The following is a 13,575-nucleotide window of genomic DNA, read 5'->3' on the forward strand; positions in this document are numbered from 1 at the left end:
GTTCCATTGGGTGGCGTAATTGAGAAGAATCTTCGAATGGCAGGCAAGTTTTCTTTACAATTTTTGCCAACTGTATATAAATTTTTGGGGTTTCATTAAAGACCTTAGATTCTGATGGATCAAAAAGTAGTCTATTCCTAAACTTCTTAGAGACCCCCAACCTCTTTTCTGGATCTATCCATTCATAGAGGATCATTTCCTTAATATTCTCGTTAATGGGAAAAACTTTGGATCTTTTTGTTTTTGGATGTCTTCGATACCCATGGTTCCTCCATTTCCTCTGAGGAAGAAAAGTACTTTTTATCGTCTTCAACTACTTCACTCTCTGACAATTGATCTTCCTCAATATCATGTCTAGAGACGGACGCCTCTTCATCCATGTCCTCTGCGTCAGAGGAGTATGAAGCTGATAACCTTGTTTTTTTAGCGGGGGGCATAGGCTGAACCAGCACAAGGGAGGCCAGGGAGGATATAATTTCATCCTGAATCATGGACTTTACTTCCATAAAGGATAGATGGTTGCTCTTACTTTAACAGATCCCTAATGCAGGATTTGCATAGTTTCTTTTTGTATCCTTCAGAGAGCTTTTTAGTACAAGTGGCACACTTAATATATTTAGTTTTAATTTCTTTCACTCCCTAAGAAAGAGAAGAGCAACCAGGTATCAGAAAGCTTCATAAAAGTAAAACAGAAAACATTTGCAGATTCCCCGCAGGGGAACTCACTGAAGGAGTGGCCGAAGGTGGGTCTGCGCTGTCCATGCGGGTCCCAGGAGCCGACATGCTGCTGGAGTTAGAGGAGACGGCATTTTCAGAATTGCCCAGCTCTTTTTCATCTGGAGCGGCGTCTGACATCATCAGCCCGTGCTCGGCGCCATGACGCAGCTCCGCCGCCTCCAAACCTAGTCAGAAATCCGAGAGCTAGACTAGGCTCAGGCCCCATTCGATGTCTCTGCGTCCCGCTCTCGCAGGTCTGCTTCCTCACCAAAGGGAAGGAAGACCGCGCTACAAGGTGTGAGAGCAGGCCCCCAGATTTCAGGGACAAGAATCACTCCACTTTCCTCTGCCCAGCTTTAGCAGAAGCCGTGGGAGGGCAGAGAAGAATAGAATTTGACAAGTCAACCTCCGATTATCTTAAATTAAAATAAAACTCACCTTTTTGGGAGGCCTCTCCATGTAATGCCACCTTTAGGGACAGGAAACACTGAAGGGAGAGAGTGGGTGGGGGCTTTTTAACTCTCTCTCTGTGTATTCCTGCCCCTTCAGAGATCAAGGGGTTAATCTCTTCCTTAGCCATCATGGTGGATGAAATGGAAAAAAATAATATCAGTAACTACCTCGTTTTAAAGAGGGCTACTTAGATATTGATGACCCAACTGATCAGTTGTTTTCTTCGGGCAGCTGCAGGCACCAGAATCTATACAGTGGACGGAAACTCTGCCGCCATCCACCGGTCAGGTCCTGCAGTTGAGTTTTGCACTGTTTGGTACATACCGAGTACTTGCTCTTCGTAAAACAAAGGAAGGACTTTATCATGAATTCAGGTTGATTGTAGAAATTGCGGTCGTTCGCTTTCACTTGCCAATTACATTCTGAAATTAGATCAAAAGCAAAATCAAATTAGAATCCAGAATGAACCTATTAAGGTGCTTTTCACTGAAGCGCTACTTGTTGAGACTAGCTGTTGTGTTTCGGCACAGACAAGCAATAGAGCAAGGATCAGTAACCTCCGGCACTGCAATTCATGGTGAAACTACGACTCCCAGCATGCACACTTGCTTGCCTGTTCTCAGAGCTCCCTCAAAAGTGAATGGAACATGCTGGGAAAAGTAGTTCAGTTGGAGTGCCGGCAGATGTTGACCCCTGTCATAGAGGTAATATTTCAGAATTGCCTTTCAAAGGAAGTATATATAAAAAAAAGTAGTCAGCTTAAAAAAAAAAAAAAGAAGGTGTATACATTTGCTGCTGGCATCCCTTAAACTGATCATGCGGGTGTAGTTAGCAGGAATTTCCCTAGACTTTCTGGCATCCCATGGAGGGACGCCATAGTAGTCAGTCTCCGTGCAGAAATTGCCGACAACCAAAAACAATAGATTGGTGTATATATTTTCGCAAGGTTTAAATGCATAGTCAAAAGGGGTGGAGTTTGTGCAAACGTACCCAAAAGTGGTCATTTCCTGGAGGTTTTGTGGACGTTATCTATTGAAAAATCGGGCTTAAAATGGAGCAGTCACCTCTCCTGACACGTCTGTTTAAGAAATTACTTGCATTCCCCATGCAGAAACAATCATGGAGCATCTATTTTTAGGACTATGGTGAGCCACACCTCTATTATTCCTTCTAGAAGTTATGAATGAGGTCCTGATGGGCATTACCAGTTAGGGGGGGGGGGGGTGTCCCTCCACACTCTGACACCATCTCAATACTCCAGTTGGGGTATCTGAAAACTGTTTGGTTTATAATGCTACTGTTATGTTTTTCTTTGTCATACACTGTTACACCAGCAGACAGCATATGGATGGCACTGGGAATACCTCTAACCACTCCATTACCTATAGGAGTGGGCTGGTCCTACTCCCTGTCGGCAGGGAGAGCTAGTCAGATAGACAAGCAGCAAGTCTATCAGCTCCTGCGCCAAAGGGCCTTAGATCAAGCTCGGACCAGAAAATCCAGCTCGTCTGTGAGGAACACTGCTCCAGAGAGACTGAATGGTCCAAGGGCTGCAGAAAACATAACAGCTACAGCATTACAGTCAGCAGACTTACCAGCTACCACAGCTTTACAGACACTGCTGCAAGGTGAGGGAGAACCAGTTAAGACACCCAACACCACAGTTTGGGACAGGCAAAAACGAAAGCCTGCATTATGTAGTGGAAACCTACATCGACAGGTGCCAGCTTTACGGCCATACTGAAGGGGAATCAGAAGAAAGACTTTGCTAGTTAGCACACTTCTGAGTGCCATCAATAGCCACCTAACCAGCCACCATACCTCCTCATTTGGTGACAGACTGCATTATTGCTGTATGTACGGCTATTTATCCTTTACACTCAGTAAAGAGAAATGTTTGATGTTCTCCTTTTGACTTCACCGAACCCCAGGAAGCAACAACCTAAGGGAGTACACCATTAAACATCTCATTAGGGCCACTACCATTCCCATCCTCTGCACTGGTTCTTCAGGGGACATTCGGCTTCAGTATTTTTCCCACCCAAGACTTAGTAAATTGTGTCAGAGGACAATTTGGTACACTGTGCCAAGAAAACAGTGTAGTCCTTCGATTACTCATTTACTACTCTTTTTAGGAAACATTATGTAATACTCTGGCTCACAAGTCTGGAGTTTTGACATCGGAACCTCTTCCGGGGATAAGGCTAGTTTCACACTAGCAGCAAGAACTCCGGCAGGCTGTTCACCTGTCGGATCCGTGCTGCCGCTAGTGCACGGGTGCCCCCGGACTAACGCTCCGGCCCCATTGACTATAATGGGGGTGGGGCGGAGTTCCAGCGGCAGCACGGCAGCGCATGCCGAGAGGCGTGCAGAATAAAACTACTACAGTAGCAACAGGCTTTAGTGCAATTGACCCTGATGAAGCGAAAAACGAAACCAAGGTCGTTTGTATTTTGATACGCCGTTGATATTTTTACCTTTGTGAGTAAAATAAATCTTATTTTTTCGATCTTACTTTGCGGTGTTTCACTATTGGTGCTCGCCTTTTGGTTACATATAGGATGGTATAAACCAATGGAGGAGCGATACCTGTCGATTGATGATTGACTGCACCGGTTTTTGTATGGAGACTGACTGTGTTCCAGCTTCCTTTGAAAATATAGAGCAGCGCGCCACCCAATGGTGACTGCAAGCAGTCAGAATTTTGTCATGTAACCCCTTCGCACATTATCACATACATGTATGGGATAATGTGTAAGGGGTTGCATGGAGCGGGCTGAACATTGACGCCAAAGCCGGTCATTTAACTCTTCAGATTACGCATTCGATAGCAATTATGGCATCTCTGGAGTTAGGCAGAGGGAGAAGGCCTTTCGGTCAGAGCCCCCTCAGTAAAATTGCGGGGCTCCGATTGGTTACCATGGCAGCCTGGAGCCTGCTGAAGGTTCCCAGACCAGTCATGGTAAGGTACCTGCAAAGCTATGCATGAGGCATGGCTGAGCAGGCAGAGGGGCAGAATCCCATTCACTATAATATTCAAACTAAAATCAAACTAATGCCTTTTCTCTTATCGGGGTGAGGTCTTCTTATTTAAAGGACAGACTGGAGTAATCTAACAGTAGATAGCTAGTAGCGTGAATAATTCAGCACTACAGATAAAGGTTGGCGCGTTTAAGCCCATGTATCCCATAACTAACCAAACAGACATTGTTAACAAAGGCAAAGAACAGAATCTGCTCATTAGGTGGCTCCAGAAATACTAACAAACAGCAGGGTCGTCTGTTCTGGGGAAACCAGGGTGCATTATCACCTAAAAGGGGATGCACATTTTGGACAAACTCTTGTCTTCCTGTAATGACGCCAGTTGTGTACAAGAGTGCATTATTGGACTTCACCTATAGCAGTCAAGTCAACCTTTACTACTGTAAGTGCCAACGATGGCTCTTTGTAGGGCTGAATTGCACAATAACTGGACAGTGCAAAAACCACATAAATAAAGCGCGTATGAGCACTAGTGAAAAACAAGGTAGTTAATAAACTCAGCTGTGGATGACTAAAAGCAAATGCTGAGGGTCACGGATGAAGGAGAGGTTTCAGGCATGGAGATGATGGCAGATGGGGGATGAATGACCGTGAACAGAAGTGGAGCAATAGTGAACTGATCCTAACGGGATTCAACCCAGCAAATCAACAGGAAAATACAACAAAAAATCCTAATACAGCAAACTCACTAAACACATTAATTATAGTTTTAAAAATACACTAGACTCCATAGAACTAAAAATCCCAGAATACACACCAAATTAGAACAAGATCATAACAATAGAATCTGATAGAAAAGGTACATGGCAAACAGAATGTAGTGAGGTCTGAATAGAAGACGACTCAATAATAAGCACGCCACCCTAATCAATCAGGCAAGGTTAGCCAATAACCAAACTCCGATTCATAGGAACTTCCCAAACAAGGTTAGTAAGTAGGTAAACTTGAAGCAACAGGCAGAAACCTGTCGCTCACAACACTTGTCAAGGCCATCAGAAACCCTAATACACATAACCGGTTTTATTTTATTCTACATCCTCCTTGTGGCTGCTCGCGCCACATTCTCCCTCACTGTATTAGAGGCAAGTACGGTAAGCTGGTCCATGTATAGTGGAAAAAGACTCCATGGTGGCTATTCAATACCCATGGGCAGCAGATGCAGGGCATTTCTATTTGTGATGGAGAATGGGATAGTAGGCGGCCGGACGTAAGAGACATGGGAATTAAAGGGGTTCCAGAAACAGCACCACTCTTGTTCATGGACTCTTATTTGGTATCGCAGCATAGTCTCATTCACTTTCATGGGCATGAGATTTAATGCTAGACACAACCCACGGACAAGAGTGGTGCCGTTTCTAGATTATTATTTTTTTCTGATAACCCCATTAATCAGGGCCATGGATTTTGTATGCCCTCCAACACACCAAATCATACTGCCATCTAGTTTCTTATGGAATGGCCCTAGTGCATGGGTCTAATAAATGAAAATTGCAAGGCCTATAACATCCTGAAGGTACAATATCCACCCAGTCTGTAATAGCTCATCGATGGAGCCTACCGATCCTGTACTATCCCAGTATTCATTGACACAGAAGGTGATGTCCTATGACTGACAACAGCAAACAGGAAGAAATTACATGTTGATTTGCCATGCTCACAGGCTTTAATATACCCACTGGTGTATCTTTCATGGAGGCAGACCACACGACTACTATGGGACCCAGGGGAAGGGGGAAGCCTGGTGCTGAACTGCTTCTCCTGTTCCCAATGTACAGTCACTAAATTTTCAGGCAGCTGCCACTAGAGGGAGCTCATTGCAAAGAAATTACTTACAGCCAGCACTGATATCAATAGTAACTTTATAAATTCCTATGCGCAGCGCTCCCCCTAGTGGTGGCTGCAGGCAGCAAGTTTTGTATTATTTTGTGTGAAGGGAAGCAGGAATGTATCCGTGTATTAATGTCAGCTGTCTGGTGTAAATTCATTGATAAATATGATGTTCTGAATGAGCGCCATATTTATGATGCACCTGTTCCACTTTTTCAGACTTTTTTTATTACAAATTTTTTCTATTAAAAATTTCTTTGATTTTAATATAAAGAATGGTAAATTTGTCAGAAATATCGGAAGGTGTGCGTTTCGATTCACATTGCATGGGAGAGTATGATGCATGTCTACTGGGAAAATGGGTAGGAACCATACTTCCTATGGTGATAAGATCTTTCTATGCCCCTGATATTACAATTATAAAGGAAGGCAGGTTCTGGGGTTCTGAGGTGCACTTACCTTTTGGGATCTGCACTTGGCTGAGCTCTGCTTGTTTGTTGATTCTGTTTTGCTCAGGTTCGTCTGAGTTTGGACTCTCCAGTTCATCATCGGTTTCATCATCACTATATGGAACTTCATCATCATTTGGCATCTGTGAGTCCTCCTCAAATGTTGTGTCGTAATCTGTATCCATGATGTGTGAGGAGATCTAAAAAGAAAATAATCATCATTAGGTGGATTTATAAATGCTCCACTGGCAGATTGCAAAACTCCCCTTCTTAATGTACTACCATATGTATCACATAATTTAATGTAGACTGAATTGCAGCTCCTTCATTCTGCTGATCGGTGGTGGACCAAAGGTTGTTCTCTACTGATCACTCATCAAAAATCCCTTACATACCCCAATGATAAAATTTAGTCTGCTCACAGCTACCACCAGAGGGAGCTCAGGCAGACAGATTTATACAGTTACCAAATAACTCATTTAGTATTCAGTGAGCTCCCCCTAGTGGAGAGAGTAGCTTATTTGTCTTTTTTTCCCCTTGTTGCTTGTTACAGTTGCAGGAAAATTAAGTGAACCCTGAATTTGTTACTAATAGAGTTGAGCGAACACCTGGATGTTCGGGTTCGAGAAGTTCGGCCGAACATCCCGGAAATGTTCGGGTTCGGGATCCGAACTTCGTCCCGAACCCGAACCCCATTGAAGTCAATGGGGACCCGAACTTTTCGGCACTAAAAAGGCTGTAAAACAGCCCAGGAAAGAGCTAGAGGGCTGCAAAAGGCAGCAACATGTAGGTAAATCCCCTGCAAACAAATGTGGATAGGGAAATGAATTAAAATAAAAATTAACCAAAATCAATTGGAGAGAGGTTCCATAGCAGAGAATCTGGCTTCACGTCACCCACCACTGTAAGAGTCCATTTTCATAAATTTAGGCCCAGCACCCAGGCAGAGGAGAGAGGTCCCGTAACAGAGAATCTGTCTTCATGTCGGCAGAGAATTAGTCTGCATGTCATAGCAGAGAATGAGGCTTCACGTCAGCCACCACTGCAACAGTCCATTGGCATATATTTAGGCCCAGCACACACACAGGCAGAGGAGAGAGGTCCCGTAACAGAGAATCTGGCTTCATGTCAGCAGAGAATCAGTCTGCATGTCATAGCAGAGAATGAGGCTTCACGTCAGCCACCACTGCAACAGTCCATTGGCATATATTTAGGCCCAGCACACACACAGGCAGAGGAGAGAGGTCCCGTAACAGACAATCTGGCTTCATGTCAGCAGAGAATTAGTCTGCATGTCATAGCAGAGAATGAGGCTTCACGTCAGCCACCACTGCAACAGTCCATTGGCATATATTTAGGCCCAGCACCCAGGCAGAGGAGAGAGGTCCCGTAACAGAGAATCTGTCTTCATGTCAGCAGAGAATTAGTCTGCATGTCATAGCAGAGAATCAGGCTTCACGTCAGCCACCACTGCAACAGTCCATTGGCATATATTTAGGCCCAGCACCCAGGCAGAGGAGGGAGGTCCCGTAACAGAGAATCTGTCTTCATGTCAGCAGAGAATCAGTCTGCATGTCATAGCAGAGAATGAGGCTTCACGTCAGCCACCACTGCAACAGTCCATTGGCATATATTTAGGCCCAGCACCCAGGCAGAGGAGGGAGGTCCCGTAACAGAGAATCTGTCTTCATGTCAGCAGAGAATTAGTCTGCATGTCATAGCAGAGAATCAGGCTTCACGTCAGCCACCACTGCAACAGTCCATTGGCATATATTTAGGCCCAGCACCCAGGCAGAGGAGGGAGGTCCCGTAACAGAGAATCTGTCTTCATGTCAGCAGAGAATCAGTCTGCATGTCATAGCAGAGAATGAGGCTTCACGTCAGCCACCACTGCAACAGTCCATTGGCATATATTTAGGCCCAGCACACACACAGGCAGAGGAGAGAGGTCCCGTAACAGAGAATCTGTCTTCATGTCAGCAGAGAATCAGTCTGCATGTCATAGCAGAGAATCAGGCTTCACGTCACCCAACATTGGAACAGTCCATTGGCATATATTTAGGCCCCGGCACCCAGACACAGGAGAGGTTCATTCAACTTTGGGTAGCCTCGCAATATAATGGTAAAATGAAAATAAAAATAGGATTGAATGAGGAAGTGCCCTGGAGTCCAATAATATATGGTTAAGGGGAGGTAGTTAATGTCTAATCTGGACAAGGGACGGACAGATCCTGTGGGATCCATGCCTGGTTCATTTTTATGAACGTCAGCTTGTCCACATTGGCTGTAGACAGGCGGCTGCGTTTGTCTGTAATGACGCCCCCTGCCGTGCTGAATACACGTTCAGACAAAACGCTGGCCGCCGGGCAGGCCAGCACCTCCAAGGCATAAAAGGCTAGCTCTGGCCACGTGGACAATTTAGAGACCCAGAAGTTGAATGGGGCCGAACCATCAGTCAGTACGTGGAGGGGTGTGCACACGTACTGTTCCACCATGTTAGTGAAATGTTGCCTCCTGCTAACACGTTGCGTATCAGGTGGTGGTGCAGTTAGCTGTGGCGTGTTGACAAAAGTTTTCCACATCTCTGCCATGCTAACCCTGCCCTCAAAGGAGCTGGCATTGACACAGCTGCCTTGGCGACCTCTTGCTCCTCCTCTGCCTTGGCCTTGGGCTTCCACTTGTTCCCCTGTGACATTTGGGAATGCTCTCAGTAGCGCGTCTACCAACGTGCGCTTGTACTCGCGCATCTTCCTATCACGCTCCAGTGCAGGAAGTAAGGTGGGCACATTGTCTTTGTAGCGTGGATCCAGCAGGGTGGCAACCCAGTAGTCCGCACAGGTTAAAATGTGGGCAACTCTGCTGTCGTTGCGCAGGCACTGCAGCATGTAGTCGCTCATGTGTGCCAGGCTGCCCAGGGGTAAGGACAAGCTGTCCTCTGTGGGAGGCGTATCGTCATCGTCCTGCCTTTCCCCCCAGCCACGCACCAGTGATGGACCCGAGCTGCGTTGGGTGCCACCCCGCTGTGACCATGCTTCATCCTCATCCTCCTCCACCTCCTCCTCATCCTCGTCCTCCTCGTCCTCCAGTAGTGGGCCCTGTCTGGCCACATTTGTACCTGGCCTCTGCTGTTGCCAAACCTCCCTCTGAGTCACTTCGAAGAGACTGGCCTGAAAGTGCTAAAAATGACCCCTCTTCCTCCTCCTCCTCCTCCTGGGCCACCTCCTCTTGCATCATCGCCCTAAGTGTTTTCTCAAGGAGACATAGAAGTGGTATTGTAACGCTGATAACGGCGTCATCGCCACTGGCCATGTTGGTGGAGTACTCGAAACAGCGCAACAGGGCACACAGGTCTCGCATGGAGGCCCAGTCATTGGTGGTGAAGTGGTGCTGTTCTGTAGTGCGACTGACCCGTGCGTGCTGCAGCTGAAACTCCACTATGGCCTGCTGCTGCTCGCACAGTCTGTCCAGCATGTGCAAGGTGGAGTTCCACCTGGTGGGCACGTCGCATATGAGGCGGTGAGCGGGAAGGCCGAAGTTACGCTGTAGCGCAGACAGGCGAGCAGCAGCAGGATGTGAACGCCGGAAGCGCGAACAGACGGCCCGCACTTTATGCAGCAGCTCTGACATGTCGGGGTAGTTGTGAATGAACTTCTGCACCACCAAATTCAGCACATGCGCCAAGCAAGGGATGTGCGTCAAATTGGCTAGTCCCAGAGCTGCAACGAGATTTCGCCCATTATCGCACACCACCAGGCCGGGCTTGAGGCTCACCGGCAGCAACCACTCGTCGGTCTGTTGTTCTATACCCCGCCACAACTCCTGTGCGGTGTGGGGCCTGTCCCCCAAACATATGAGTTTCAGAATGGCCTGCTGACGTTTACCCCGGGCTGTGCTGAAGTTGGTGGTGAAGGTGTGTGGCTGACTGGATGAGCAGGTGGAAGAAGAGGAGGAGGAAGCCGAGAAGGAGGAGGTGGCAACAGGAGGCAAAGAATGTTGCCCTGCGATCCTTGGCGGCGGAAGGACGTGCGCCAAACAGCTCTCCGCCTGGGGCCCAGCTGCCACTACATTTACCCAGTGTGCAGTTAGGGAGATATAGCGTCCCTGGCCGTGCTTACCGGTCCACGTATCTGTGGTTAGGTGGACCTTGCCACAGATGGCGTTGCGCAGTGCACACTTGATTTTATCGGATACTTGGTTGTGCAGGGAAGGCACGGCTCTCTTGGAGAAGTAGTGGCGGCTGGGAACAACATACTGTGGGACAGCAAGCAACATGAGCTGTTTGAAGCTGTCTGTGTCCACCAGCCTAAATGACAGCATTTCATAGGCCAGGGATCGAGGGTGGCTAGGTGGGAATTTACGCTTTCTCTCAAATGTTTGTGAGATGGAGAGCTGAACGCTGCCGTGTGACATGGTTGAGACGCTTGGTGACGGAGGTGGTGGTGGTGTTGGTGGTACATCCCCTGTTTGCTGGGCGGCAGGTGCCAACGTTCCTCCAGAGGCAGAGGAAGAGGCCGAGGCGGCAGCAGCAGAAGAGGTAGCAGGGGGAGCCTGAGTGACTTCCTTGGTTTTAAGGTGTTTACTCCACTGCAGTTCATGCTTTGCATGCAGGTGCCTGGTCATGCAGGTTGTGCTCAGGTTCAGAACGTTAATGCCTCGCTTAAGGCTCTGATGGCACAGCGTGCAAACCACTCGGGTCTTGTCGTCAGCACATTGTTTGAAGAAGTGCCATGCCAGGGAACTCCTTGAAGCTGCCTTTGGGGTGCTCGGTCCCAGATGGCGGCGGGCAGTAGCAGGCGGAGTTTCTTGGCGGCGGGTGTTCTGCTTTTGCCCACTGCTCCCTCTTTTGCTACGCTGTTGGCTCGGTCTCACCACTGCCTCTTCCTCCGAACTGTGAAAGTCAGTGGCACGACCTTCATTCCATGTGGGGTCTAGGACCTCATCATCCCCTGCATCGTCTTCCACCCAGTCTTGATCCCTGACCTCCTGTTCAGTCTGCACACTGCAGAAAGACGCAGCAGTTGGCACCTGTGTTTCGTCATCATCAGAGACATGCTGAGGTGGTATTCCCATGTCCTCATTATCAGGAAACATAAGTGGTTGTGCGTCAGTGCATTCTATGTCTTTCACCGCTGGGGAAGGGCTAGGTGGATGCCCTTGGGAAACCCTGCCAGCGGAGTCTTCAAACAGCATAAGAGACTGCTGCATAACTTGAGGCTGAGACAGTTTCCCTGGTATGCATGGGGGTGATGTGACAGACTGATGGGGTTGGTTTTCAGGCGCCATCTGTGCGCTTTCTGCAGAAGACTGGGTGGGAGATAATGTGAACGTGCTGGATCCACTGTCGGCCACCCAATTGACTAATGCCTGTACCTGCTCAGGCCTTACCATCCTTAGAACGGCATTGGGCCCCACCATATATCGCTGTAAATTCTGGCGGCTACTGGGACCTGAGGTAGTTGGTACACTAGGACGTGTGGATGTGGCAGAACGGCCACGTCCTCTCCCAGCACCAGAGGGTCCACTAACACCACCACGACCATGTCCGCGTCCCTTACTAGATGTTTTCCTCATTGTTATCGTTCACCACAACAACAAAAATATTATTTGGCCCAATGTATTGTATTCAAATTCAGCTGGATATAAATTTGAGGCCTAGTATTTAGGCGCTGGGTGACCGGTATGGGTTTAGTGACAGAATTAGACTTGGAAATACACAGTAGCGGGTGTGTGTGAAGTTATTCTGAATGACCCAATGTGCACCTTGAATATTATATACCCTTTTTTTAGGGATAGATTTCAAATAGCTCTGATATAGCAGAAACCACTAAATTATGAAATTGCTAAATTGGGAATTGTATTTCAACCCAGAACAAGAAATGTGCTTGAACGGACACTAAATAACTCGCCCAGCTACAGCACTAAGGACAGATTTAGCTGGATATAAATTTGAGGCCTAGTATTTAGGCGCTGGGTGACAGGTATGGGTTTAGTGACAGAATTAGACTTGGAAATGCACAGTAGCGGGTGTGTGTGAAGTTATTCTGAATGACCCAATGTGCACCTTGAATATTATATACCCTTTTAGGGATAGATTTCAAATAGCTCTGATATAGCAGAAACCACTAAATTATGAAATTGCTAAATTGGGAATTGTACTTCAACCCAGAACAAAAAATGTGCTTTGACGGACACTAAATAACTTTCCCAGCCACAACAGGACAGCGGTAACGAGAGATTTAGCGGGATATAAATTTGAGGCCTAGTATTTAGGCGCTGGGTGACCGGTATGGATTTAGTGACAGAATTAGACTGGGATATGGCCAAAAAATGAACAGACTATTGCTGGTTAAATGCACTTGGTGTCACAGCTTGACGAACCACACTACTGAGGGTTAAATGCACTTGGTGACGGGCGCAGCTTGCCCCTGATTTAGTATATGGCCAAAAAATGAACAGACTATTGCTGGTTAAATGCACTTGGTGTGATAGCTTGACCAACCACACTACTGAGGGTTAAATGCACTTGGTGACGGGCGCAGCTTGCCCCTGATGTAGTATATGGCCAAAAAATGAACAGACTATTGCTGGTTAAATGCACTTGGTGACGGGCGCAGCTTGCCCCTAATTTAGTATATGGCCAAAAAATGAACAGACTATTGCTGGTTAAATGCACTTGGTGTGATAGCTTGACCAACCACACTACTGAGGGTTAAATGCACTTGGTGACGGGCGCAGCTTGCCCCTGATGTAGTATATGGCCAAAAAATGAACAGACTATTGCTGGTTAAATGCACTTGGTGACGGGCGCAGCTTGCCCCTGATTTAGTATATGGCCAAAAAATGAACAGACTATTGCTGGTTAAATGCACTTGGTGTGATAGCTTGACCAACCACACTACTGAGGGTTAAATGTACTTGGTGACGGGCGCAGCTTGCCCCTGATGTAGTATATGGCCAAAAAATGAACAGACTATTGCTGGTTAAATGCACTTGGTGTCACAGCTTGACCAACCACACTACTGAGGGTTAAATGCACTTGGTGACGGGCGCAGCTTGCCCCTGATGTAGTATATGGCCAAAAAATAAA

At 47.2% G+C, this 13,575-nt stretch overlaps 1 protein-coding gene across 2 annotated transcripts in view; it reads right to left on the bottom strand.

The window, feature by feature from the left end:
- The window catches only part of ATP8B1 (ATPase phospholipid transporting 8B1), a 120,190-nt gene that overhangs the window by 44,599 nt on the left and 62,016 nt on the right, over nucleotides 1-13,575 (bottom strand). For both annotated transcript variants that reach the window (XM_044275106.1, XM_044275105.1), the window contains exons 2-3: nucleotides 6,499-6,688; nucleotides 1,495-1,592 (exon numbers count right to left, since the gene is read on the bottom strand). In XM_044275106.1, the coding sequence (XP_044131041.1) occupies nucleotides 1,495-1,592; nucleotides 6,499-6,673 (273 nt within the window). In that variant the 5' untranslated portion in view covers nucleotides 6,674-6,688. The remainder of the gene's footprint in view (nucleotides 1-1,494; nucleotides 1,593-6,498; nucleotides 6,689-13,575) is intronic.

Source organism: Bufo gargarizans, unplaced genomic scaffold (assembly GCF_014858855.1).
Source record: "Bufo gargarizans isolate SCDJY-AF-19 unplaced genomic scaffold, ASM1485885v1 original_scaffold_883_pilon, whole genome shotgun sequence".
Taxonomy (NCBI): Eukaryota; Metazoa; Chordata; class Amphibia; order Anura; family Bufonidae; genus Bufo; species Bufo gargarizans.